At 41.1% G+C, this 26,959-nt stretch overlaps 2 protein-coding genes across 3 annotated transcripts in view; one reads left to right on the forward strand and one right to left on the reverse strand.

Moving 5' to 3' along the window:
- The first annotated feature begins 151 nt into the window (after positions 1-151).
- fkbp10b (FKBP prolyl isomerase 10b) lies at positions 152-13,811 on the forward strand. The gene is made up of 10 exons (XM_024386936.2): positions 152-504; positions 1,077-1,222; positions 1,697-1,886; positions 5,470-5,615; positions 8,749-8,938; positions 9,079-9,224; positions 10,063-10,252; positions 10,500-10,642; positions 12,485-12,648; positions 13,101-13,811. The coding sequence occupies exons 1-10, from the start codon at positions 314-316 to the stop codon at positions 13,284-13,286; spliced, it is 1,692 nt and encodes a 563-aa protein (XP_024242704.1). The 5' UTR covers positions 152-313; the 3' UTR covers positions 13,287-13,811.
- The window catches only part of LOC112223758 (7-methylguanosine phosphate-specific 5'-nucleotidase), a 17,491-nt gene continuing 4,167 nt past the window's right edge, over positions 13,636-26,959 (reverse strand). For both annotated transcript variants that reach the window (XM_024386941.2, XM_024386940.2), the window contains 7 exons: positions 22,388-22,457; positions 22,097-22,143; positions 21,871-21,956; positions 21,589-21,678; positions 16,303-16,465; positions 15,594-15,794; positions 13,636-15,198 (listed from right to left, as the gene is read on the reverse strand). In XM_024386941.2, coding sequence (XP_024242709.1) covers positions 15,082-15,198; positions 15,594-15,794; positions 16,303-16,465; positions 21,589-21,678; positions 21,871-21,956; positions 22,097-22,143; positions 22,388-22,457 — 774 coding nt within the window. In that variant the 3' untranslated portion in view covers positions 13,636-15,081. The remainder of the gene's footprint in view (positions 15,199-15,593; positions 15,795-16,302; positions 16,466-21,588; positions 21,679-21,870; positions 21,957-22,096; positions 22,144-22,387; positions 22,458-26,959) is intronic.

The following is a 26,959-nucleotide window of genomic DNA, read 5'->3' on the forward strand; positions in this document are numbered from 1 at the left end:
GACCTATAGGACCACTGACAGTGAAGCCAGTCATAGAACGGCCGCTGCTCATCTACGCGCTGAGTCTGAGCAATCCCACTGCAAACTGGAGACTGTCCACGTTTACAACATTCCTTGCCAAGAGGGAGAGAAGCCCCCGCCCCGCCCCCTCTTCTTTAGGAAAAATCCTGTGCAACTCCGTATACAGGGTTTAGTGTAGTGTAGAAACGAGTGAATGAGTGTGTTTCAAGACTGACGCAGGCCTATAAATTACTTAGACAAATAGTTTAATACTTTTCTATCGAGTTAAAATCAGGATTCGTTCTTATTTATAATGTTTGCAAGCAGTCTTTTACTTTTACTGCTGAAGGCGTGTACGTACGTTGGATGCAATCCCACGATTGGAGATGTAGTCGTGGACAGATATTCGATACCAATACTTTGTCCCAGAGAAGTAAAAAGTGGGGATTATGTTCGTTATCACTACAATGTGACATTCCAAGATGGAAAAACATTTGATTCGAGGTAAGATACAAATAGTAATCGTCTTTGTCAAGATTTTTAAACTTTGAATAATAATGTGTTGATGTCCATTAAGTTTGGTTGATGTAGCCTTTCTTTTGCAGAAATTGTGTGGCACACAGTGGGTTATTATAATCATCTGTAGTCTAGTATATTCTACAGTCCTGGTTCCATAAATGCGTGCATTACTTTGTAGCCATCTATACTAAAATAAAGACAATTATGTGATTATGTATCCGGCTATTGTGTATCGTACATATTATATATGCAATAAAGCTAAATAATGATATGCAAAACATGGAAATTATTTGACTGCAGCTTGCCTTTCGTATAGCATAGGTAGGCTACAGGCTTTGCAGAATGGAACGCAATCACGGCCATCTTTTGAAATGGTTACAAACTAAACGCAGTTGAATGAACTAAGGTACTCATTCGCAAAAGGAATAGCAATTATTTTAATGCATCAACTTCATTACAAATGAATGCCAAGAAATAGCCTACTGCCCTATTCTTTCTGCATAGGTCTACTATTTGCTGTCTAACTCTGTCATCCTTTCATGTCCTGGCCTGCTCAGCTATGAGAGGGGAGCTGCGTCGGTAGGACAGACAGGCCAGGGCCGGCTCATCGCTGGCATCGACAAAGGGATCCTGGGCATGTGCGTCAACGAGAAGAGAAAAGTCACCGTGCCCCCACACCTTGCCTATGGCAGCCTTGGAGCAGGTACTCTACACCGAGTTATATCGTTTACTTTACCCCGTAATGGCCTTAATTCAACAGAAAGAGAGCTAAAATGGCCACCACAGTGGAATTTGGTGATTTCAGTTTTACAAAATTGGTATATACTTGTCATAAGTGTTTATGAACTGCTTCTAATGGCTTAGTGCCTAATGTCTGACAATGAACTTGAGTTATTAGCCATTGTATTGCCATATAGGAAAATAAATAACTTGATTTAACATTATATGGCCTTTTAAATCGCTATAACAAGGACGAGTAATGTTACAATATTAAATTCACTGGTAGACAATTACAGCACACTCATATTGAGGCATTATCAAAAAATATATAAAAAATAAGTCAATAGACATTCAAAATGTATTTATGCATCTAAAAGGCATATAAACATTTAGACTTTTTTAATCGAATTGTCTATTTGAATGTATTATCGTACTTTTACTACTTATCCACTGTCAGGTGATGTGGTCCCTCCCGACAGCACACTGGTGTTTGACTTGATGCTGTTGGACATGTGGAACAAGGCTGACCTGGTTGTGACTGAAACCGTCAGCAGTCCCCGGGACTGCAAACGCTCTGTGAAGCGCACAGACTTTGTGCGATACCATTTCAATGGTACCCTTCTGGATGGGACACCATTCGACTCCAGGTGAGTCCACTCCTGGACAGGGAGTGAAAGCATGAGGGTCTGGGTGGACAGATGCTAAGGGACCCAGTGGTAGTGTGGGCTGAATTTTGACCCATTGTATTTATTTTATGAATAAATGCATTGTGAAATCAGGGTGACATCTTATTTAAAGGGTACAGACATAAGGACTTCATAACTCATCCATAAGCCATACATAACACATGTCAACAACCACAAGTTGACATAGGATGTTTTACGTAGACTGACAGAAGTGCCTTCAGAAGGTTTTCACACCCCTTGATTTTTTCCACATTTTGTTACAGCCTGAATTTTGACAGAAACAATTGATATACAGTTGAAGTCGGAAGTTTACATACACATAGGTTGGAGTCATTAACTTGTTTTTCAACTACTCCACAAATTTCTTGTTAACAAACTATAGTTTGGGCAAGTCAGTTAGGACATATTACTTTGTGCATGACGCAAGTAATTTTTCCAACAATTGTTTTCAGACAGATTATTTAACTTATAATTCACTGTATCACAATTCCAGTGGGTCAGAAGTTTACATACACTCAATTGACTGACATTAAACAGCTTAGAAAATTCCAGAAAATGATGTCATGGCTTTAGAAGCTTCTGATAGGCTAATTGACATAATTTGAGTCAATTGGGGGTGTACCTGTAGATGTATTTCAAGGCCTACCTTCAAACTTAGTGCCTCTTTGCTTGACATCATGGGAAAATCTAAAGAAATCAGCCAAGACCTCAGAAAAAATTTGTAGACCTCCACAAGTCTGGTTCATCCTTGGGGAGCAATTTCCAAACGCCTGAATATACCACATTCATTTGTACAAACAATAGTACGCAGTATAAACATCATGGGACCACGCAGCCGTCATACCGCTCAGGAAGGAGACGTGTTCTGTCTCCTAGAGATGAACGTACTTTGGTGTGAAAAGTGCAAATCAATCCCAGAACAACAGCAAAGGATCTTGTGAAGATGCTGGAGGAATCCGGTACAAAAGTATCTATATCCACAGTAAAACGAGTCCTAAATCGACATAACCTGAAAGGCTGCTCAGCGAGGAAGAAGCCACTGCTCCAAAACCGCCATAAAAAAGCCAGACAACAGTTTGCAACTGTACATGGGGACAAAGATCATACTTTTTAGAGAAATGTCCTCTAGTCTGATGAAACAAAAATAGAACTGTTTGGCCATAATGACCATCGTTATGTTTGGAGGAAAAAGGGGGAGGCTTGCAAGCCGAAGAACACCATTCCAACCATGAAGCACGGTGGTGGCAGCATCATGTTGTGGAGGTGCTTTGCTGCAGGAGAGACTGGTGCACTTCACAAAATAGATGGCATCATGAGGTAGGATATATTGAAGCAACATCTCAAGACATCAGTCAGGAAGTTAAAGCTTGGTCGCAAATGGGTCTTCCAAATGGACAATGACCTCAAGCATACTTCCAAAGTTGTGGCAAAATGGTTTAAAGACTACAAAGTCAAGGTATTGGAGAGGCCATCACAAAGCCCTGACCTCAATCCTGTAGAAAATTTGTGGCAGAACTGAAAAAGCGTGTGCGAGCCAGGAGGCCTACAAACCTGACTCGGTTACACCAGCTCTGTCAGGAGGAATGGGCCAAATTCACCCAACTTATTGTGGGAAGCTTGTGGCAGGCTACCCGGATTGTTTGACCCAGGTTAAACAATTTAAAGGCAATGCTACCAAATACTAATTGAGTGTATGTTAACTTCTGACCCACTGGGAATGTGATGAAAGAAATAAAAGCTGAAATAAATAATTCTCTCAACTATTTTTCTGACTATTTTTCTGACATTTTTCTGACATTCTTAAAATAAAGTGGTGATCCTAACTGACCTAAGACAGGGAATTTATTTACTAGGATTAATTGTCAGGAATTGTGAAAAACTGAGTTTAAATGTATTTGGCTAAGGTGTAAGGTGCTAAACTTCTGACTTTAACTGCATGTTGCCCCTAAGAGTTGTGCAAAGTTGGTACATCCCTATTCCAAATAATGGTTGCCAAATGTGCCTTCACCAAGTATTAACTCTGGGGGGTGGAGACTTATCCAATTATGATATTGAACTTTTATTTTAAAAAATCTTAATTTTATAAAATGTTCTACAACTGTCTTCCACTTTGAAAATGTGGAGTAGGTGGATCTGGTAAAAGATAATACAAACAAAAAAACATGCATTTTCATTTTTTTTCCCCATCATCTTTGAAATGCAAGAGAAAGTCCATAATATAAAATTGTGTTTAGGTGCCATTTAGATTTTGGCCACTAGATGGCAGCAGTGTGTGTGTGTGTGTGTGTGTAATGTACAGTTCGATCCCGTGAAGCATTGCAATACTGGACAATATTTTGCATCAAGTCTGCCCAAATGTGCAAAATTGGTCAATTGATACATTTAAGTACATAACTATAGAGAACATACACAAATTATATGGTAATACAAAATTGAAGTTTACACACTCCCAGGAATGTCATACATGATCTGTAGGATAAAAAAAAAATGTAATCCTCTTTTTTGTTGTTTGATGTTATTATAAGGCAGCAAAATGTGAAAAAAGCTTGAGGGGGTTTAGACTTTCTCTAGGCACTGTACAGTGCAATTATGTTGACGTTTGATACTGTGACATAATGAAAACTACAACTTGTGGTGGTCCTTTTGTCGATACCCTTCAAATGAAGTGTTGCTACATTCGACAGTGTCACATTTGGCCACTGCTGAAGCTGACAACATGCGACTAAATGACTACCAATGATTTGCTGCTATCGAAGCTGGGATTTATTTCACATCATGACGTTGCCTGGAAACCCGACGCTGAAATGCATGGAATTCTACGTCGGGCAGAAATGAGCGTTTGAATCAGGAAAGTTACCTCTCACATCCTCTACAAGGTCAGAATGTTGAATAAAATGATATTTGAACGTACTTTGTCCGTGCGGTTGGTCCTTTCAGTGGTAGGAATGTGAGACAATATAGCCACAGGGAAGTATAACTACATTAACTTGTCAAAGCGCGTTCAGATTTCCATCACCTGAAGCATGCTCACGAGATAAAAAATATACCCACGAGACACATGCACACCTTCCGAGCTCATGCACATGTTTACAAGGGTCTGCGCATCCTTCAAGTGATATAAATCTGAGCGCACTACCAGCGCTTTGACAAGTTGATGTAATTATATTTTTCTGGTGATATATTGTCTCAGAGTCCCAGCTCCAAAATAACCAATCACACGGACAACTGGTAAAGTACGCTAAAATATCATTTTATTGAACATTCTTGCTCGTAGAGGTCATGAGTGGAAATGTTCCTGATTTCAAACAGTCATTTCAGCCTATTTAGAATTATATGCAATTCAACGTCAGGTTTCCAGGCAAATCATGAAGATGAATGGTTCCGAATATCACACAACCCTGAAGTCAACTGAATGAACTTCGTCCAAATAACAGTCCTGTCTGTGTGTGTGTGTGTGTGTGTACTGTGTTATCCAGGTGTGTGTTAAGAGGAGGAGGAGGAGGATGTGTGTGTTTGACTTTGCGCTTGTGTGAGCCCTACGTAGCTACAACAAGGGGCAGACCCACGACAGCCTGGTGGGGGAGGGCTGGCTGATCAAAGGCATGGACGAGGGCATATTGGGCATGTGCGTGGGGGAGACCAGAAACATAATTATTCCACCCTTCCTGGCCTATGGAGAGAAAGGATCTGGTAAGTACAAGAATGGAAGGAGGGGATACAGTTATGCGAGAGGTGGGAGGGTTGTGAGATTATTCATGTTTTCTTTTTACACGGGTCGTATTCATTAGGCAGCGAACGGAAGAAAGCGGGAGAGTCTTAAATGGGGAGGAACTACCTGGACTTGTCCAGTAAGAAATGCTAGTTTTCGTTTGCTGTTGCAAACCGTTTTAATACGGTGTGTCCTGATGAACGTAAAGTAAGTAGCCTTGCACGAGCCAAGGGCGGATCACCTCATAGGAGCAGGAGCCTATCTCCTGTTTTTGTTGGGTGAGGAAGCTTGATGTATAGTACACCCCTTGGACGGGACGCTAGTCAATCGCATGTGCAATTTTTAGTATTTCGTATGACTCGGACGATCGAATGCCAACCTTCCAATCTCAGGGCGGACACTAACCACAAGGCCACAAATGAATATGACCCTGGTTAAATTTACGACCTGTTTTTCCAAACTGGTAAGAAATCATTTTAAAAAATAGATTGTGTTGAAGGGTTTAATTGATTCCTCTACCTGTTTTAATCAGCATTGACATCTCTAACTATAGGTCCACATAAATAGACTGAAAAACAGTCTAAACAGCAGTCAGATTGAGTCATCCCTCCCATCTGTGTGTATGTTGTATTTGCCACCTGTTTGATTGATCTGGTTGGTTTATTTTAATAACACCCAGTCTATATGTATCCAAAGTCCAGACAGACCGCTTCTATGTAAGCTCTGTTGGAATGCATTTATGCTGCATTTCCAATGAGGATTTACCCCAGTGTTTTATCCAGGGCCTTGCCTTAGCTTGGAGCCAAGGCAAGGCCCTGGTTACTTTTCAGCTGTCATTTACATAACAATGTGAACTTGTACACCTTCTCACAAAGCAACAGACTTGAATGATGTCGAGGTTGTTGATTCTGTTCGCCACAAATCTATAGTGTCTTTTAAAAAATGTTTAAAAAAGGTGTGATTTATGTAAATTATTTCATAAGTGGTCCTTTTTTCTTCTTCAATAATATACTTATTTTTCCCTTTACATTACAGAAACAAACCTATACATACCAACAATAATTTACAGACACATACAAACAATGACGACATCTTATCTGCCCCGACCTGCATTATTGCTTGCCACTTGGTCTTAAATTGTACCAATTTGTTTTTCTCAGTTGCCCATGCTATTTCAATATTTAAATAATGAATCATTTGATTTTTTCCATTGTGTCAATGATGGCTGATTGATTATTTATTTTTATTCAACTAGGCAAGTCAGTTAAGAACAAATTCTTATTCTTATTTTCAATGACAGCCTAGGAACAGTGGGTTAACTGCCTTGTTCAGGGGCAGAATGACAGATTGTTACCTTGTCAGCTCGGGGATTTGATCTTGCAACCTTTCGGTTACTAGTCCAACGCTCTAACCACTCAGCTACCCCAAGTTTTTAGTGTCTATTTTTTCAAAATGAGTGATGAGAAAAGAACCATCCAGCCCATTTGGGTATCTCACTACAGCCCCATATGTCTTGAAATATGCAGACAGATGATAAAAGTATGTTTATATCGTAATACTTCTGACAGACAACTTTCTAGCTCCACCCACAACTTCCAAAGTTCATAGCATTCCCTAAAAGCATGGATGATTGAGTCATTATTAGTTTTACACTTGAGACATGACTCTGCCGTTGTGCTCTAGAATTTGTGAATTTTGTCTCTTGTATAATACATTCTATATACTGGATTAAGCGTACATAATTTCGTTCGTTTTATATTTTTCTTTTCCACAAATCAAATCAAATTTTATTGGTCACATGCACATGGTTAGCAGATGTTATTGCGAGTGTAGCGAAATGCTTATGCTTCTAGATCTGACAGTGCAGCAGTATCTAACAATTCCACAACAAAACCTAATATACACAATATATTAAAGGAATGGGATAAGAATATATAAAAGATAAGGATGAGCAGTGACAGAGCGGCTAAGTTGCAATAGATAGTGTAGGATACAGTATATACATATTAGTATTGCGAGAAATGTAAACATTCTTAAAGTGGCATCATAAAAGTGACTAGTGTTCCATTTATTAAAGTGGCCAATGATATCAATTCTCTAGGTAGGCAGCTGCTTTTCTGTGCTAGTGGTGGCTATTTAACAGTCTCTCGGTCCCAGCTTTGATGCACCTGTACTGACCTCGCCTTATGGATGGAAGCGGGTTGAACAGGCAGGGGCTTGGGTGGTTATTGTCCTTGATGATCTTTTTTGCCTTCCTGTGACATCCGGTGTTGTGTGTTGGTGTAGGTAGGTGTCCTGGAGTGCAGGTAGTTTGTCCCCGGTGATGCATTGTGCAGACCGCACCACCCTCTGGAGAGCCCTGCGGTTGTGGGCGGTGGAGTCCGACAGGATGCTCTCGATTGAGCACCTGTAAAAGTTAGTGAGGGTTTTAGGTGACAAGCCACATTTTTTTCAGCCTCCTGAAGTTGAACAGGCGCTTTTTTTCTTCTAAGAGATCGTCAGTTGGATATGCTCTCTGCAAGGTTTTGTAGATCTTTCCTATCATCTGAATGTACTTTTCTGACTCAAGTTAAGATTCCTTCAAGGTTACTCTGATGTCCAAAAGATTTCCAATCATAATTTCGTGATATGTAACTTTTAAGTTGCTTGTATTTGAAACTATCTACATTGGTCAGTCTAAAATGACTTTTTAATTCTGCTGTGAAAATAAATGTATTTCCTGTTACCAAGTCATTTATGGTTTCTATGCGGGCCAATTTAGCGATGAATTCTGAAAAGCTGTGCGAGGTTGTGTTTCTAGGGAGTGATATTGGTTCTTGTAAAAATCCGTTTCATTTTCTACCACATCCTTATAGTGTTGTTAATGTTAGTTTCACACTCTTGATGGAAACACAAGAACACTAGAGCTAACTTAACATTAAACGCTGGTGACACCCTGGTGTGGGGGTAAGTGGAATTGGAAAGGCACCATTACCACTTCTGCATGTTCAGTGCCGTTTCATTGTTTGGTGCATTTGCAGCCGTCAATCAGCATGGATCCCTCTTTAGACGATCAGACAGACATACTGCTTCTCTGTACAGCCTTTTTTGACTGACTGCTTCGACCTCCTTCAGGTAAAGAGATCCCGTCCCAGGCCACCCTGGTGTTTAATGTCCTCCTGGCTGACCTACACAACCCCAAGGATGACATCACCGTGGAGAACCAGGTGGTGCCCGAGGCGTGCGCGCGCAAGTCTGTGGCCGGGGACTACATGCGCTACCACTACAATGGAACCTTCCTCAATGGGGTCACCTTTGACACCAGGTGCGCAATGTCCAGTTGTCATAGGCTGTGTCTCAGTAGCCTAAAATGGCATAATGAAAGACTGAAAATACTTCTTGAATGATTACTGTTTGACAATGTCTGTCATTGCTTGTCATATCGAATCCTTCCTCTCTCTACAGCTACCAGCGGAACAACACGTACAACACCTACATTGGGATGGGCTACGTGATCTCTGGCATGGACAAGGGCTTGCAGGGGGTGTGCATCGGGGAGAGGAGGAGGGTCACCCTGCCCCCCCACATGGCCTATGGAGAGCAGGGAGCAGGTGTGGCTTAGTCCAGAGCAGATAGAGGGGCATTTTTTATTGGTAGTTACAGTAGGTTAGTTAGCTATCTTTTATTGGTAGTTACAGTAGGTTGGTTAGTTAGCTTTTATTGGTAGATACAGTAGGTTAGTTAAGTAGTTAGCTTTTATTGGTAGTTAGTGGTCAGGGTTGTAAGCTCTCTCATTTGAATGATTTACATGGTTAAGGCCCAATGCAGTCATAACTGTTTTTCCGGTGTTTTGTATCATATTGTACAACAGCTGATGAAACTAAAGACTGTAAAAGTGTGATTAAATATGATCATTGTTATTTCCTGGTTGAAAATACAATCTAGACAGGACCTTCTAATCGCCAGGTTTACATGGGCGGGAGTTTCGGCTTCCCTGGTGACATCACCAGGCAGTAAATGAGTTAATAGACCAATAACTGCTAGTTTTCCCTTCCCACTTAGACCACTCTGTCAGTCCTAGCATAATTGTTGTTTGAGAAGTATTTTTTTGCTAAAAAAGCTATTTCTGTAAATTTTATTGGAAACTGTTAAAGTAAGGTTCATTGTTACCCAGAAATGATTTGATATTGATATAAAAATAGCTGCCTTGGGCCTTTTTAAATCCTATTTGTGTTGGAAGAATACACCTTAATTGTATGATTATGTATAATTATTAAGGTCATACCTGTATAAATATGATTCATTTAGTCTAAAATGTAAGAGATAGCCCAATAGCTTGCTGTAATTTAGACACAACATTATATATTGCATTTAACAATACATTATTCTACAGTTTAGTTTATATTACTGACTGAAACCCAGTTTGACCTCTCCGTCTTGCCGTACCAGGTAAGGATATACCAGGCTCGGCCGTGCTGGTCTTCGACATCCATGTCATTGACTTCCACAACCCCAAGGACTCTGTGGAGGTTCATGTGACTCACAAGCCTGAGGTGTGTAACCTGACCAGCGATGTGGATGATCTAATCCACTACCACTACAACTGTTCTCTGCTGGACGGCACACGGCTCTTCTCCTCGTGAGTACATTAACCAGGGTCGTTTTCATTAGGCACCAAACGGAAGGAAACCGATTGAAACCCTCATGTGGATCCTTTTGTATTGACGGTCTAAGTCATTTGTTGTGTATTTCATTTTGATGATATCTTATCTCTAAAACAACCGTTGTTGGAAAGAAAATACAGATGGAAGACTATGCAGTTGACAGACATGCTCCATATGTTGTTTTTACGTTCCCTTACCTGTGTTTATGTCCCTTGTGCTCAGGAGTGACTATGACAACCTGCAGGACACGGTGCTGGGGGCGGACAAAGTGATTGATGGTCTGGACGAGGGTCTGAGGGGCATGTGTGTGGGTGAGAGGAGGACTGTCATCATCCCCCCCCACCTGGGCCACGGAGAGAAAGGGGGTAAGAAGACGTTCACCATGGGCCATCAGGGGAGGACAGGGCCACGATAAAACACAAACAATACGCTCCCTCAACTAAGAATGCACCAGCTGGAGTATAATAGCACAAACACATACAGTTGAAGTCGGAAGTTTACATACACCTTAGCCAAATACATTTAAACTCAGTTTTTCACAATTCCTGACATTTAATCCTAGTAAAAATTCCCTGTTTTAGGTCAGTTAGGATCACCAATTTATTTTAAGAATGTGAAATGTCAGAATAATAGTTGAGGATTTATTTCAGCTTTTATTTCTTTCATCACATTCCCAGTGGGTCAGAAGTTTACATACACTCAATTAGTATTTGGTAGCATTGTTTAACTTGGGTCAAACGTTTCGGCTAGCCTTCCACAAGCTTCCCACAATAAGTTGGGTGAATTTTGGCCCATTCCTCCTTACAGAGCTGGTGTAACTGAGTCAGGTTTGTAGGCCTCCTTGCTCGCTCGCACACACTTTTTCAGTTCTGTCCACAAAGTTTCTATAGGATTGAGGTCAGGGCTTTGTGATGGCCACTCCATTACCTTGACTTTGTTGTCCTTAGGACATTTTGCCACAACTTTGTTGGTATGCTTGGGGTCATTGTCCATTTGGAAGACCCATTTGCGACCAAGCTTTATCTTCCTGACTGATGTCTTGACATGTTGCTTCAATATATCCACATCATTTACCGAACTCATGATGCCATCTATTTTGTGAAGTGCACCAGTCCCTCCTGCAGCAAAGCGCCCCCACAACATGATGCTGCCACCCCCGTGCTTCATGGTTAAGATGGTGCTCTTCGGATTGCAAGCCTCCCCCTTTTTCCTCCAAACATAACGATGGTCATTATGGCCAAACAGTTCTATTTTTGTTTCATCAGACCAGAGGATATTTCTTCAATAAGTACGATCTTTGTCCCCATGTGCAGTTGCAAACCGTAGACTGGCTTTTTTATGGCGGCTTTGGAGCAGTGGCTTCTTCCTTGCTGAGCGGCCTTTCAGGTTATGTCGATATAGGACTCGCTTTACTGTGGATATTGAGACTTTGTACCCGTTTCCTCCAACATCTTCACAAGGTCCTTTGCTGTTGTTCTGGGACTGATTTGCATTTTTCGCACCAAAGTACATTCATCTCTAGGAGACAGAACACGTCTCCTTCCTGGGCGGTATGACGGCTGCGTGGTCCATACTATTGTTTATACAGATGAACGCGGTACCTTCAGGCATTTGAAATTGCTCCCAAAGATGAACCAGCCTTATGGAGGTCTACAATTTTCTGAGGTATTGGATGATTTCTTTGGATTTTCCCATGATGTCAAGCAAAGTAGATGTCCTAACCGACTTGCCAAAACTATAGTTTGTTAACAAGAAATTTGTGGAGTGGTTGAAAAACGAGTTTTAATGACTCCAACCTCAGTGTATGTAAAATAGTTTTTTTTTTCTATTATTTTTGTGTCTGCATGGTTCGGAACGTGCACGTAAGTAAGCATTTCATTATTAGTCTACACCTGGGTTCCATGTGTTTGATTCCGTTCCATTTCAAAGTGACACCATGTTCACTCATGTCTGCACTAGTGAGACACTTATGCATAAAGGCATTTCAGGTGCAGGTCATAATTTACTGTAGCCCCACTTATGTATTCATAAAGCCTCTAACAGCTGCATTGACATTAGAGAACCGACAGATGTTATGTTTTATGTAGCTGTTATAAAGGCTTTAAGAACGCATACGTAAAGGAGGGCTACAATAAAGTATTACGCAGGTACACATACCGGTGTTGCTCTTTCACACTCACTCACTGCCTCTCCTCCTCTCCTCCCAGCCACTGGTGTGCCAGGCAGTGCAGTGCTTCACTTTGAGCTGGAGCTGATGGACCTGCAGAAGGGCGTGCCGGAGGGCTACCTGTTTGTGTGGGTGGAGGACGCCCCGCTGGAGCTCTTCCAGGCCATGGACATAAACCAGAACGGAGAGGTGCCCATAGAGGAGGTATGCCATCTACCGCACAGCTGGAATAGACTAGTAGAAAATAGATGGATCAGACCATCAATAATATTGATGGGAGTTAAAGTACCGTCTACTCCATTTAAGTGCAATATATTTTTTCAGTCCCAATTCAATGACATTCGTTTTATAGCTCCTGATAACTGCATACTCTGGACCGCTGGTTTAGTGCCCACCTGCACGGTGTCACACTAGTCCCAAGTGGTTGCATTAATTAGGAGTTGACTGTACATGAAAACCCACCCTTTTGAGGATTACCATATTTGATTGGGATCTCATATGCTATTTAGCTACCTAATTAGCCAAATCAAAGGGCTTCTGCAGACATGTTCATGTAAAACAACGGTCAAGCGGTCATTTGTCATGACTCACACTAAACATGGCTGCTACTCCTCTACACAACGCTCTCGTTTCTCTCTCTCTCTCGCTTCATCCAGTTTGGAGAGTTCATCATGCTGCAGGTGGCGGAGGGCAAAGGTCGTATGAAGCCAGGGGTGGACCCTGAAGAGATCATTGCTGACATGTTCAGGAACCAGGACCGCAACAAGGATGGGGTCATCGTCGCCGAAGAGCTCAAATTGAAGGTGGAGGAGGACAAAGAGAGGATGCACGAGGAGTTGTGATGAGGAGAGTGCACACGTTGGTCGTGTTCAAGGACATACATTTTGTGCAGCAATTGGTCACCGACTGAGCAAACTGACTGATCTACAAATAATAATGAGTAATTATTTAGGATACAAAGGGATTTGTAGATCAGTCAGTCTGCATCTAACGCACGCACACACACTAGTTCCAGTTCTCCGCCTTCGCCCCGAAGTGTGCACTCGTTCACTCCACCTCGTGGATTTATAATATAAAGCATTGGATTGGAGTGAACAAGTGCACAGTTCGGTGACAAGGGTAGATCTACTCGAATATTCGAGAATCGGACCACAGCCTCTCTCTCAGGGATGGACCACACACACACCTTAAAATATTCCAAGAGAGACCCTTTTTTATACAGTGATCCCTTAACAGGTGTCATACATTTTAGAGATGGTGGGTAAAGAGTCTTACAAGAATAATATTTGTGTTGCATGATTTGGTCATGTTTGATAAAGGGATGTGAAGAGAGAAAAAAAAAAACGAATTACGCGTTGACAAATCAACCTACCAAACCAGCACCATATGTTCCTGATCTGATGTTTACACCAATAAAACCATTTTTAGAAAAATAAACATCTCTTTTTTTTTGCAGGATGTGATTGTCAGAGACTAATCAAATGTTACAAACTACATGCAGGGAAACCTTTGAAAATGCCCGCTAGGTGGCAGTATTGAAAAGTATTTAAAATGTAGATTTTAAAAAACAGAAAACCACAAAATAACACATCTTGTTTTGTTCACAACTGTCTTCACCCTTCGTTAGGTCAAAAGACAAGTGTTCAATGACATACATTTGAAATGTGAATAATAGTTAAAGCACTATTGTTTTAGGATGCCGGGAAACCAATACCTCTGTAAAAAAAAATGTGCAAAATAGTGGTTAAAGGGACATTTCTCCCAAATGTCATAATTTGCATGACCATATTACATTTAGGTGAACTATCCCTTTAATTGCCAAGGAAAGCTTTTCTAGCAGCATAAGCATTTGCCACTGACAATGTTCTACTGAACTCCCACAGAGTGACTCGTGAGGTAACCATTTCATCTGTTACAGTACTTGTTCAACCAAATAAATACATTTATATACTACATTTGGTCAAATGTGCATAGGGCAGCATCCACACTTGACAATCACAAAATAATTGCGCCTCACAAATTAGAGGATGGGTATAGATATACATTTAGATTAAGACTAGTCTCATATACACACACACTATCACTGATCAACTCTCTCATGTTAGAATACTTACTGGGCGATACAGTGGATGCTCGTTACACAGCCCTGCGCCTTGGAAAATAAAGTGAATAACGTCATAACATTCTCCCATAACAGCGTGGAGACGGCATTCACCTTTAAAAGGCGCATAGCCGACAAAGCGCAATCAGAATACTGGCCTTTAACTTAGTTACGAAATCAACCACTTCTCCAAATGGAAGGAGCTGCTCGTCCTTAGAGTAGAGACACCATAGAAACATACAGTAAATCGGTACAAACATTAGGTTAACAGAATCGAGGGGCTTCAGTGGATGGGATTTGCAGCACCAACCCCACACATGAAACAAGGTGGTTTCATTTAAAATAATGTCACTGAGGTGTTGAATTGGTTTGAAGGTGCCTGAGGATTATTGTGGTGCATGCAGCTTTGTAAAGGTCAAAAAAGGGTCAACTTCCTCTCTTTGTGATGTCGTCCATCGTGGCGGTTGAGTCCTGGCGCCTGTGCAAACGGGAAGTAACCGGACCCGTGATTCGTTCCACGGGCCAATCACGGTGGTTCACTTGGCCGGCGCAGTGGTGATGTAGTTGAGGATGGCGTTGGGGACGTCCATGGTTTCATCCTTGACCAGGACGATGTCGTATGAGTTGACGTATGACTCTTTCCTCTCCTCCACCTGACCAAACGGAACAACAGTCAGTCCATTTTTACATTATAGTCTCATCCAGAGCGACTTACAGGAGCAATTAGGGTTAAGTGCCTTGCTCAAGGGCACAGAGGTTTTTTTTCACCTAGACGGCTCAGGAATTTGAACCGGCTACCTGACGCCCTAGTATCCAGCTAACACAATGCTTCAACACCTTACATACACGGTTAGGAATACAGGTGAGCAGCACTAACAGATTGAAGGAATATTTCATGAAGTTTACAGTGTACTTCTGGGAAATGTACAACATTTATCGGAAGTCAACGGTATGTCCTTTCAAAGTTCCTATACAAAACAGACTTCCTTTAAATCCTCACCACTTCCAGGTTTGCAAAAGGCAACACAAAGACAAATACAACACCCACCTGGTCATTGAGGAAGCCTATGGTGAGGGCGTGCTGAGTGTGGGCCAACCCATCGGCCATGGTGAGGTCTCCCAGAGAGTCCCCTAGCAGTAGCACGTTGGGCCGCTCTTTGAGCTCCCTGAAGTGGGCCGCGTGGAGCAGAGCGCCCTCTCTCTTGTTGAATGTGTGGATCAACTGGCCTTTGAACGCCCGCAGTACACCCTGCAGGAAGACATGGGTCGCACTAGTGGTCAACGGATTGCTGAGCTTGGGGGGAAAAACATGAGACATTTTGTGAATTTGGGCATAACGTGTACTTGCATTGGTTAAAGGCCAAAAATGCTATAAATTGGTTAAAGTGATTAGGTAAACAAAACCAAAGTGTGGATTGCTGTATCTCCCTGTCCATAGACTGCTTTTAGGACATATGTCATTTTGTAATGTGTGTGAACTATCACTTTAGCAGTTCCATATAGGCATTAGGCCAGCGTTTCCCAAACTCGGTCCTGGGGACCCCAAGGTGTGCACATTTTGGTTTTTGCCCTTGCACTACACAGCTTTCTCAAATAATCAAAGCTTGATGAGTTTGTTATTTGAATCAGCTCTGTAGTGCGAGGGCAAAATCCTGCATCCTGAAATCCTGAAACGCTGCATTAAGCACACATCACATAATTAGACTCGATGCTAGACTGGTTTCAAAATGAACCAAACAGTAAAGAAAGAAACGTACGCTCTGGTCAAAGTCCATGTAGTTGGAGATGACGTGGACGTTGGGGTGGAAGACGTGGTTCTGCCTGATCACTTCCTCCAGGATGTCCCCCAAGCCAGCCGAGAAGATCAACAGAGGAACCTGCTGCTCCTGGAGCCGGTCGAAGAACACCTTGTAGCCCTCCCTACAGAGACAGGGAAATATCATCATTGCTAATTCTCCTCTTCATCAGTATCCCATTTTCCTGCCTTATTTACCCAACCACCACTGATGTAACCGATAAGGATAAAGACAATCCGTTTCCACTAGCATTTCTAGTAGCACTAAAAATGCTAACACGAAGATGTTGGATCCAGCTAAATAACCAGCTAATTGACTTAAAACAATCAACACCTCCCCTAGGTAAATGGAATATAAGGTTAATGAGCCACTGAACACGCCGATTTGCATGTGCTTTTCTGTTGCTCATTAGAAAAACTAGATTTCAGTCTTGTAGGTGTGTTTGGTTACTGATATTCGTCCCCCATGAGACACGGCAGCCTATTTCACTTCCTCAAAATCCCCAGAATGAATCTAAGAAATCTGTAATTCGTTTATACATTTTTAACGCGGATGTTTTAGTTGCACTATTTTACAACTAAATAAAGGTGTTTGTTTGGTGCAGTATTTCTCAAGTTAAAAAAAATGTGTGATGTGTTGTCTTATGTAAACAAAGTCGAAACTGCTGGGCAGGTCTGTCTCACTGTCTATGTATCGGATAGAGAGAAATCACCGCCGCTGTTCACCCCATGTTAGTGGGAAAATGGACGTTGTCAAATCAAAACACCAAACCTTCGTTAACCCATTGTGACGGCCGACTGTTCCAAAATCCGTTTCAGACAAGATTGACTTTATGACCAAAATGATCCTATTTACACTTTGTAGTCAATTCTGACACTAGAAAAACTGTTTGACTTATATAGGCTGTTTTCAAAGGGATTTGTTGCATTTTTTATTCAAGAGCACATAAAGAACATGTACCATACATACACAACGTATCCTTGCAAGGGAGCGTAATTACATTCACATGTTATTAAGGGTACATTTTGGCTATATAGAGCAAATATTTCAAGTGTCTGAATAAGAATACAATTTGGATTAAGCCACAGAAAGACACCAGATGCGACAGAATAAGACCAGTACGATATGTCAGGAACTCTGACCAGACACCTTCATACCTATGCTGTCTCTGTTCCAAGATTGATGGAATTCTCTCCATGTCAGCAAGTTCCCCGCATAGACCTAACCACATATCTTTTGAGGGTGTAAGTTCATTTTTTCACACATTTACTTGCTGCTGCTAAAACATAATCTATCAATTGAACTGGAGAGGACTGGAGTGTATCCACAGGAACAATACCTAGGAGATGATATGGGTCTGGTTGAATAATAATAGCTGTGATGTCCTGTATAACATGGAGAATTTCAGACCAAAAATACTTGATTTTCAGACATTGCCAAAATATATGTGATCAAGTTTGTCCACACTGTCTCCAAAACAATCCTTTTTTCATTGTATTAAGTTTATCAGGGCTTAAAAAAACGATCTAGTACTTGGAATTGAAACTCCCTTGTTCGGTTACATGTTGTGGCTTTATATAGCGTTTTCCATATTCCCCCAACTCTCCTCTGATATCTGGACCTGTATTTCCACCTGCCACGAGTTCCTAAAATAATCTAAAGATATTATAAGCATGTTAAGGATCTTGTGATAATCATTTGAAACGGTTCCAATGTTTTCCCCTTGATAAAGTAATTCAAATCATCTCGTCAATAGGAGTAATCAGCTCAGTAATTTTTTGTAACAATGAATTGCCTTACTTGAATGTACCTATAAAGATTTGGGGGGGATATAATGAATTCCTCCTGGATTTCCTGAAATTATTTCAAAACTGAGCATTTTAATAGTTGAGACTCTACAAAGCCCTCTTCCCATTCCCTAAATCCTTGGGACATAGTAACAGGAAGAAAAGGCTGGGTTGTGGAATATAGGCGAGTGTCTAGACATGTCATTACTCAGTTTATATTGGCATTGAACCTCCCTCAATGGAAGAGTAATAATTGGGTTTTGTTTAATCCTGTCAATAGAAATAGGGGCTGCTATAAAGAGAAGACATATCACAATATTGACTCTCATTTCAAGCCATGACAAATCCTTTTGGTTGTTGAATCCATGATGCTGTGTGATTAAGTTGCGCCGCCCAGTTATATGATTTAAGGTTAGGGAGGCCAAGCCCACCCAATTCTTTGAACTGCTGTCGTTTTTTTATAACTAATACGAGCCTTCTTATTTTACCATAAAAATGTGCCTATTGCTGCATTTAGGCGAGTAAAGGTTTTTACAGGAAGCATTGAAAACAGATAACGCATTCTTGGTAAGACGTTCATTTTCACTGAAACAACCCGACCTGCTAGAGATATAGGGAGGGGCATCCAACGGTCTTGATCTTCAGTGATTTTACTAAATCACACGGGGGTAGCTCAAAGCATATAGTTTCCCAAAGTCTGACATAATATTAACACAAGTAATGTATGCTTGTCTTTGATACTTGAGGGTGCATCACCGAATGTCACCATAGCAATAGTTTTACCCAACGATCATTTTACAGCCTGATGTAGAACTATTATTTACCTATTCATTTTAATATATTTGGAAGTCGTCTCAGCCTCTTATGTACGGGATGACATTGTCTGCATATAGAGATATCTTGTGTTCATTTGGCCCCACCTGCAAACCATGAATGTTTATGGCACTTCAAATAGCATCTCCTTGACGATTTGCTCATTGTAGTTCTAGCAGATGATTTTGGACTTCTTTAACGTTGCTGAAAGAAAGACCCAGTCAACGTGGTGAAATGCCTTTTCTGCATCTCGAGATAGTATAACTGTTTGCTTGAGTTGGGTTTTAGAGTAATTGATCATATTCAGATGTCGTCTTATATTCGACGTTGAGCAACGTCCTTTAATGAACCCGGTTTGATCTGGATTAATGAATTGTGTTACTACCTCCAACTATTTTTGTTAAAATCTTAGTAAGGATTTAAGAGTCACAATTTAGTAAATGTACTGGTCTATGGGAACCACAGTCTAATGGGTCCTTACCTGGCTTCTTTAATAGGGTGACGGTTGCTTCGATTTGTTGCTTTTTAATGGCAGTCGCTCTTTAAACTTCAAAATTGTGAACTATCGCTTTTAATACTGAGCATAGTGTGGGTGTGTTGGGAGTAGAGTGAAGTTGCTCCTTGACGCTGACATTTGGTCAGCATTTTCCCAACTTATGTTTAAGGTTAGAATTGGGGGAGAGGAAGCTGATCCCTGTACCTAGGGGAGACTTCAACCCTTAGTCAATATTTTGGAAGAAAATGTGTTTGACCAGATACAATGCCATTTCACAGTAAACAAATGAACAACAGATTCTCAGCAAGCTTATAGGGAGGACATTCAACATGTACAGCACTTACACAAATGACTGATGATTGGCTGAGAGAAATTGATAAAAAGGATTGCGGAAGCTGTTTTGTTTGACTTCAGTGCAGCTTTTGACATTATCGATTATAATCTGCTGCTGGAAAAACATGTGTGGTGGATCAACAGTTACCTGTCTAACAGAACACAGAGGGTGTTCTTTAATGGAAGCCTCTCCAACATGAGTCCGGCATTCCCCAGGGCAGCTGTCTGGGCCCCTTACTTTTTTCAACCTTTACTAATGACCTGTCACTAGCTCTGAGTAAAGCCTGTGTGTCTATGTATGCTGATGAGTCAACACTATACACGTCAGATACCACAGAAAGTGAAATCACTGCAACACTTAAGAGCTACAGTCAGTTTCAGAATGGGTGGCAAGACATAAGTTAGTCCTGAATAATAAAAAAAAATTAAGTATTGTATTTGGGACAAATCATTCACTAAACCTCAACTACATCTTGTAATACACCATGTGGAGATTGAGCAAGTTGAGGAAACTAAACTGCTTGGTGTAACCCTGGATTGTAAACGGTCATGGTCAACACACATTGATGCAACAGTAGCTAAGATGGAGTGAGGTATGTCCATAATAAAGCAATACTCTGCCTTCTTAACAACGCTATCAACAAGGCAGGTCCTACAGACCCTAGTTTTGTCGCACCTGGAATACTGTCCAGTCGTGTGGTCTTGTGCCACAAAGAGGGATTCAGGAAAAGTAAACTGACCAAAAATATTAACTCAACAATCAACAACGAGTTACAGTTAATGTAAGGAAATCAGTCAATTGTAATAAATAAAGTCCTGATTCTATAGATTTCACATGACTGGGCATAGGCCCGCCCACTGGGGACCCAGGCAATCAGCTTGCACGCTTCCTCAAAACTTGAGACATCTGTGGCATTGTGTTGTGTGACAAAACTGCATATTTTAGAGTGACCTTTTATTGTCTCCAGTACAAGGTTCACCTGTGTAATGATCATGCCATTTAATCAGTTTCTTGATTACACCTGTCAAGTGGATGGATTATTTTGGCAAAGGAGAAATGCTCACTAACAGGGATTTAAACAAATTTGTGCACAAAATTTGAGAGAAATAAGCTTTTTGTGTGTATGGAACATTTCTGGGATCTTTTATTTCAGGTCATGAAACACGGGACCAGCACTTTACGTTTATATTTTTGTTCAGTGTACAATTGTTCCAGAACAGGGCAGCACGGCTGGCCCTTAAATGTACACAGAGATCTAACATGAATAATATGCATGTCAATATCTTCTGGCTCAAAGTAGTGGAGAGAATGACTTCATCACTACTTGTATTTTGTGAGCGGTATTGACATTCTGAATGCACCTAGCTGTCTGTTTAAACTACTAGCACATAGCTCGAACAACCATTTATACCCCACAAGACATGGCACCAGTGGTCTTGTCAAAGTCCCCAGGTCCAGAACAGACTACAGGAGGAGCACAGTACTACATAGAACCCTATTCCACATCAAGTAACTTATGCAAGCAGTAAAATTAGATACCATTTTTATTTTATTTTTTAAAGTAGAAAATACACCTTATGGAACAGCGGGGACTGTGGTGACACACACATATCATAACATACGCACTATACACACACGTGCACATGGATTTTGTGTTGTAAATATGTGGTAGTAGAGTAGTGGCCTGAGGGGACACATTTCATGTGTTGTGAAATCTGTTGTAATGTTTATAAAATTGTATAACTGCCTTGGCAGCAGCTAATGGGGACCCATAAATACTTCACCCTGGAGTGTTCAGAGTCCTACAGTGATCTGACCTGAGCATGGCACTGGACTGCTTCACTGCCTGAGCCAGCAGGTCCCTCCTGATCTTCTGTTGGATCAGCAGCTCATGGACACTGGTCCACCTGCAATGAAAAACTCAGGATACTGAGTTAGTGTTCCACTTAAATGACCACTTAGAGACCTAACATACACATGAAAAATGGAAATTATATTCAACTGTACGGTAGACACTATTTGGCATGAAACCAGAAAGAGAGGCTGAATATGTTTAGGTGTAGTGTGAGGTGGATACTGCCAGTCTGCCAGCCACTAACCACTCCACCATGTGAGGAAGCTTCTCCTCAACGGTGCGAGTTGCGTCGATCTCAATAGGGTAGTAGGTATTCAACAACTCCCTAATCTACATGGAAGGGAAAAGCGTGCGAGAGACACACAACAAAATATCTCAATAGAGAATTGACTTTTTCCTACTGTCTCATCAGAGGAACACAGTACATTAACTTTCTCTAAGTCCTCTCCTGGTTTTGTGATTGTACTTACCATTTTCTTACAGGTGTCATTGATGAGCAAGTCGTTATCCAGTATATCTTAAACAGCGGGAAAGAAAATGGTAAGGGACAATATCTAATTGCACTTCAAAATAACTACTTTTGTAATCACTTGTTATAACGGGATCCAGGGTAGTGTTCATTATGGCACGCAACAGAAAACGTTTTGTAAGGAAAAATGAAAATGAGTTTCTTATTGGACAAATCTAGGACCCTTGGTTTTCTTCCCTTGGTGCCTAATGAACACGACCCAAGTCTTGGTGATGGGGACCTGTGTACTCACTGTGAGTGGTGGGGCACCTCTTCCCGTTGTGGGCAAATCTGCTGAGGGTCATGTCAAAGTCCGAGATCACCTGTAGATACCAGGCATTGCTAAGAAGGGAGTCCTTTCCACTCATACACATTTACTGAATTATTATTATTATAGATCAGCTTTAATATTGCAGGGTGGATTGTGGGTTCTATCAATTGAATTGTTTGCATAACTTAGAATCCCCCTTGTTTTTTAAATGTATTTATACCCCCACAACCCTTCCTCCCCTGATTGGAGTAAACTAACGGACAACAATACTTCTACTGCTACTTACAGCTATTTTCACATGTAAGGTACAGGTAATCATGCATATATTCTGAACTTTTTCTGCAAGTGCTGGATTGTCACCCACAGCAGCCAATCCACTATTCATTCTGATTTTAACTCCAACCTTCCGATGTCCAGATTAACCCAGCTTTCCCAGTATAACGCATTTTGCTATTTCCTTTTGCAATACATCCCTCCATTTTACGTTGATGTTTTACGAGGGTCCTGAACCTCCCTATTTGTAACATTTCTACCGATGTTGCCCTAAAAATATATATTTTAACCAAGTATAATTTCCCATTGACTGATCGTAGTTTTTCAGATTCCCTATCAATACAGTTTGCAGGTCCATCAGAACTCTATTATGACATAACAACCATTCCTGGACCTGACTCCTTAAGCGAGCCACCAAAGGACAGTACCAGAGAAAATGCTCTATTGATTATGTTTCCTTGTGGCAGAGTCTGCACTACGCTGACTGTTAAAATGCCCCATATATTGAGCATTGTGTTTGTAGCAAGTATTTCACATAACAGCTTAAATTGAAACGGATTGATTGATGTGTCAATTGTTGTTTAATATATCAGTTCAGAAATCCGATGCCATGGTATTGGGACATCAAAGACCTGTTCCTAACTGACTTGAACGTTATACGGTATTGCTGTCAAACATTTTGACTTTAAGTGGAACTGGTACATTTGATTTATACTAATTTTAAGCCATTTATGATTTTTAAGAGGTGGCAGAGGCTAATTATTTAGTTTCTTCTTTAAGTTATGGTCTCTTCCAATTTTGTTTCAGAGCCGCTCTGAGTTGGTTATAATTTTGTATTGAGCATACACCTCCATACACTGTTGTTAGTTGCTTGTGACATAATTTTACCATCCTTAAAATATCCTTCATTAATGGGGCGCCTAGTGGTTAGAGAGCTGACAAGGTAAAAATCTGTTCTGCCCCTGAACAAGGCAGTTAACCCACTGTTCCTAGGCCATCACTGTAAATAACAATGTTCTTAATGACTTGCCTAGTTAAATAAATAAAAATATATCCTTCTGTACATTTTTTCCCCCAAAAAATATTCTGTCAGTACATTGGAGTTTAGCCATATAATTTGCTGTAATATTAGTTTTAGTGTGTAAAAAGGCAGACATCCCTCTTAAAACATAGGATCGACCCCAGTTGGGATTTAGATAAAGCCTCCATTGTACCCACATTTTAAGACAGAGGTTTAATGCCTTATTATTTAATAGTTTTAACCCTCCAAACGAATGTCCGTTATATAAATATGCTCGTTTAACTTTATCTGGTTTGCCATTCCAAATAAAGTGGGGGGAAAAAATTCCCGCATGATTTGAAAAACGATTATTCAGGAGTCGGTAGAGACATTAAAAAATATGTAAAGTGCGATATCACTAGTGAATTAAACAGGGTAATGTTCCCGTGAATGGATAGGCGTTTCCCCTCTCCATAGTTTCAACATGATCTATTTTGCTAAGTTTTCTATCAAAGTTAATGATTGCAAGATCGCTCAACTTTTCCGGGATATGTACACCAAGCACGTCGACTTCACCATTTAAATCGGCAGACAACATGGCCATTTAAAGTCTATCTTTTAGAGACCCAATCCATTAACAGTACACTTATCATAGTTGGGTTTTAGACTAGAGAAAGTATCCGGTTCCTCAAGAGAACTTGAATCATTGGCGTACATGGATACTTCTGTCTCTAATCCATACATTTTTACCCCTTAATGTTATCATTAGATCTGATTTTTAAAGCTAGCCGTTCAATGGCCATAATTAGTAGGTATGGTGACAGAGGGCAACCTTATTTTACGTCTCTTGACAATTCAAAGTTCTCAGAGAATGAATTGTTACTTATTATTTTACATAAAGGATTGTTGTACATGACTTTTACCAATCTTATGAGAGATTCTCCAAAATGTATCAAATCCAGGCACTTAAAACAGATTCTAGACGTAGAGAATCAAATGTTCTCTCAAAACCTACTATAAATTCTACGCTTGGTTTCCCTGCATTCTAATAGTTTTCATTATTTCTAGGAAGTATCTAATGTTGTCTCCCATATATCTTCCTTGTAAGAATTCTATGAGCAATACATTTAGCCAATATTTTTGTGTCGCTACATTTAATGGTGAGGGGCCTCCCTACTTTTTATTTTATTTTTTATAGACGGTGTCTTTGTATTGGCCCTCTGGCTCCTGCTTCAGTAGCAGGGAGATCAGTCTATCTTTTTGTGTATCCGACAATTTGCCATTTATACAGTGCCTTCGGAAAGTATTCAGACCCCTTTACTTTTTCAAATCAAATTTTATTAGTCACATGTGCCGAATACAACAGGTATAGATAGACCTTACAGTGAAATGCTTACTTACGGGCCCCTAACCAACAGTGCAGTTTAAAAAAATACAGATAAGAATAAGACATAAATTAACAAGAAATAAAAGAGCGGCAGTAAAAAATAACAATATATACAGGGGGGTGCCGGTACAGAGTCAATGTGCGGGGGCACCGATTAGTTGAGGTAGTATGTACATGTAGGTAGAGTGAAATTAAAGTGACTGTGCATAGATGACAACAGAGAGTGGTCGTGATGTGGAGACGGGAGGGTGCAAATAGTCATGGGTAGCCATTTGACTAGATGTTCAGGAGTCTTATGGCTTGGGGGTAGAAGCTGTTTAGAAGCCTCTTGGACCTTATCCACATTTTGTTATGTTAAAGCCTTGATTGATTAAATCACCCCCCCCCCTCAATATACACACAATACCCCATAATGACAAACCGTTTTTTTTGTTGCTAATTTATGAATGTGAAATATCACATTTACATAAGTTTTCAGACCCTTTATTCAGTACTTTGTTGAAGCACCTTTGGCAGCAATTACAGCATTGAGTCTTCTTGGGTATAATGCTACAAGCTTGGCACATCTGTATTTGGGGAATTTCTCCCATTCTTCTATGCAAATCCTCTCAAGCTCTGTGAGGTTGGTTGGGGAGTGTTGCTACAGAGCTATTTTCAGGTCTCTCCAAAAATGTTTGATCAGGTTCAAGTCTGAGCTCTGGCTGGGCCACTCAAGGACATTCAGTGACTTGTCCCGAAGCCACTCCTGCGTTGTCTTGGCTGATGTGCTTATGGTTGTTGTCCTGTTAGAAGGTGAACCTTTGCCCAAATCTGAGGTCCTGAGCACTCTGAATCAGTTTTTAATCAAGGATCTCTGTACTTTGCTCCGTTAATCTTTTCCTCGATCCTGACTAGTCTCCCAGTCCCTGCCACTGAAAAACATCCCCACAGCATGATGCTGCAACCACCATGCGTCACCGTAGGGATGGTGCCAGGTTTCCTCCAGACGTCACACTTGGCATTCAGGCCAAAGAGTTCAATCTTGGTTTCATCAGACCAGAGAATCTTGTTTCTCATCGTCTGAGAGTCTTTAGGTGCCTTTTGGCAAACTCCAAGCGGGCTGTCATGTGTCTTTTACTGAGGAGTGGCTTCCGTCTGGTCACTCTACCATAAAGGCCTATTGGTGGAGTGCTGCAGAGATGGTTGTCCTTCTGAAAGGTTCTCCCATCTCCACAGAGGAACTCTGGAGCTCTGTCAGAGTGGCAATCGGGCTCTTGGTTACCTCCCTGACCAAGGTCCTTCTCTCCCGATTGCTCAGTTTGGCTGGGCAGCGAGCTCTCGGAAGAGTCTTGGTGGTTCCAAACTTCTTCCATTTAAGAATGATGGAGGCCACTGTGTCCTTGGGGACCTTCAATGCTGCAGATTTTTTTTGGTACCCTTCCTCAGATCTGTGCATCAACACAATCCTGTCTCGGAGCTCTACGGACAATTCCTTCGACCTCATGGTTTGGTTTTTGCTCTGACCTTATTGCAGTGTACAGTATTTAGCCCATCTCCGTGACTGCATCACCGCTTGGTATGGAAACTGCTTGGCATCTGACCGCAAGGCGCTACAGAGGGTAATGCGTATGACCCAGTACATCACTGGGGCCAAGCTCCCTGCTATCCAGGACCTTGATACCAGGCAGTGTCAGAGGAAGGCCCTAAAAATTGTTAAAGACTCCAGCTACACAAGTCATAGACTGCTCTCTCTGCTATGGCATGGCAAGCAGTACCGATGCACCAGATCTGGAACCAACAAGACCCTGAACAGCTTTTAAACCCCGAAGCTATAAGACTGCTAAATAGTTAACCGGAATATCTGCATTGACCCTTTTAACAACGCTTTTGACTGATCACATACGCTGCTGTTACT

Source organism: Oncorhynchus tshawytscha, linkage group LG24, assembly GCF_018296145.1.
Source record: "Oncorhynchus tshawytscha isolate Ot180627B linkage group LG24, Otsh_v2.0, whole genome shotgun sequence".
Classification (NCBI taxonomy): domain Eukaryota; kingdom Metazoa; phylum Chordata; class Actinopteri; order Salmoniformes; family Salmonidae; genus Oncorhynchus; species Oncorhynchus tshawytscha.

Bases quoted from the DNA above. Each gene is read 5' to 3' on its own strand.
- fkbp10b (XM_024386936.2), top strand. From the start codon at position 314: ATGTTTGCAAGCAGTCTTTTACTTTTACTGCTGAAGGCGTGTACGTAC. The intron at 505-1,076 runs GTAAGATACAAA...TGGCCTGCTCAG, and splicing joins GGAAAAACATTTGATTCGAG to CTATGAGAGGGGAGCTGCGT. The intron at 8,939-9,078 runs GTGCGCAATGTC...CTCTCTCTACAG, and splicing joins GGGGTCACCTTTGACACCAG to CTACCAGCGGAACAACACGT.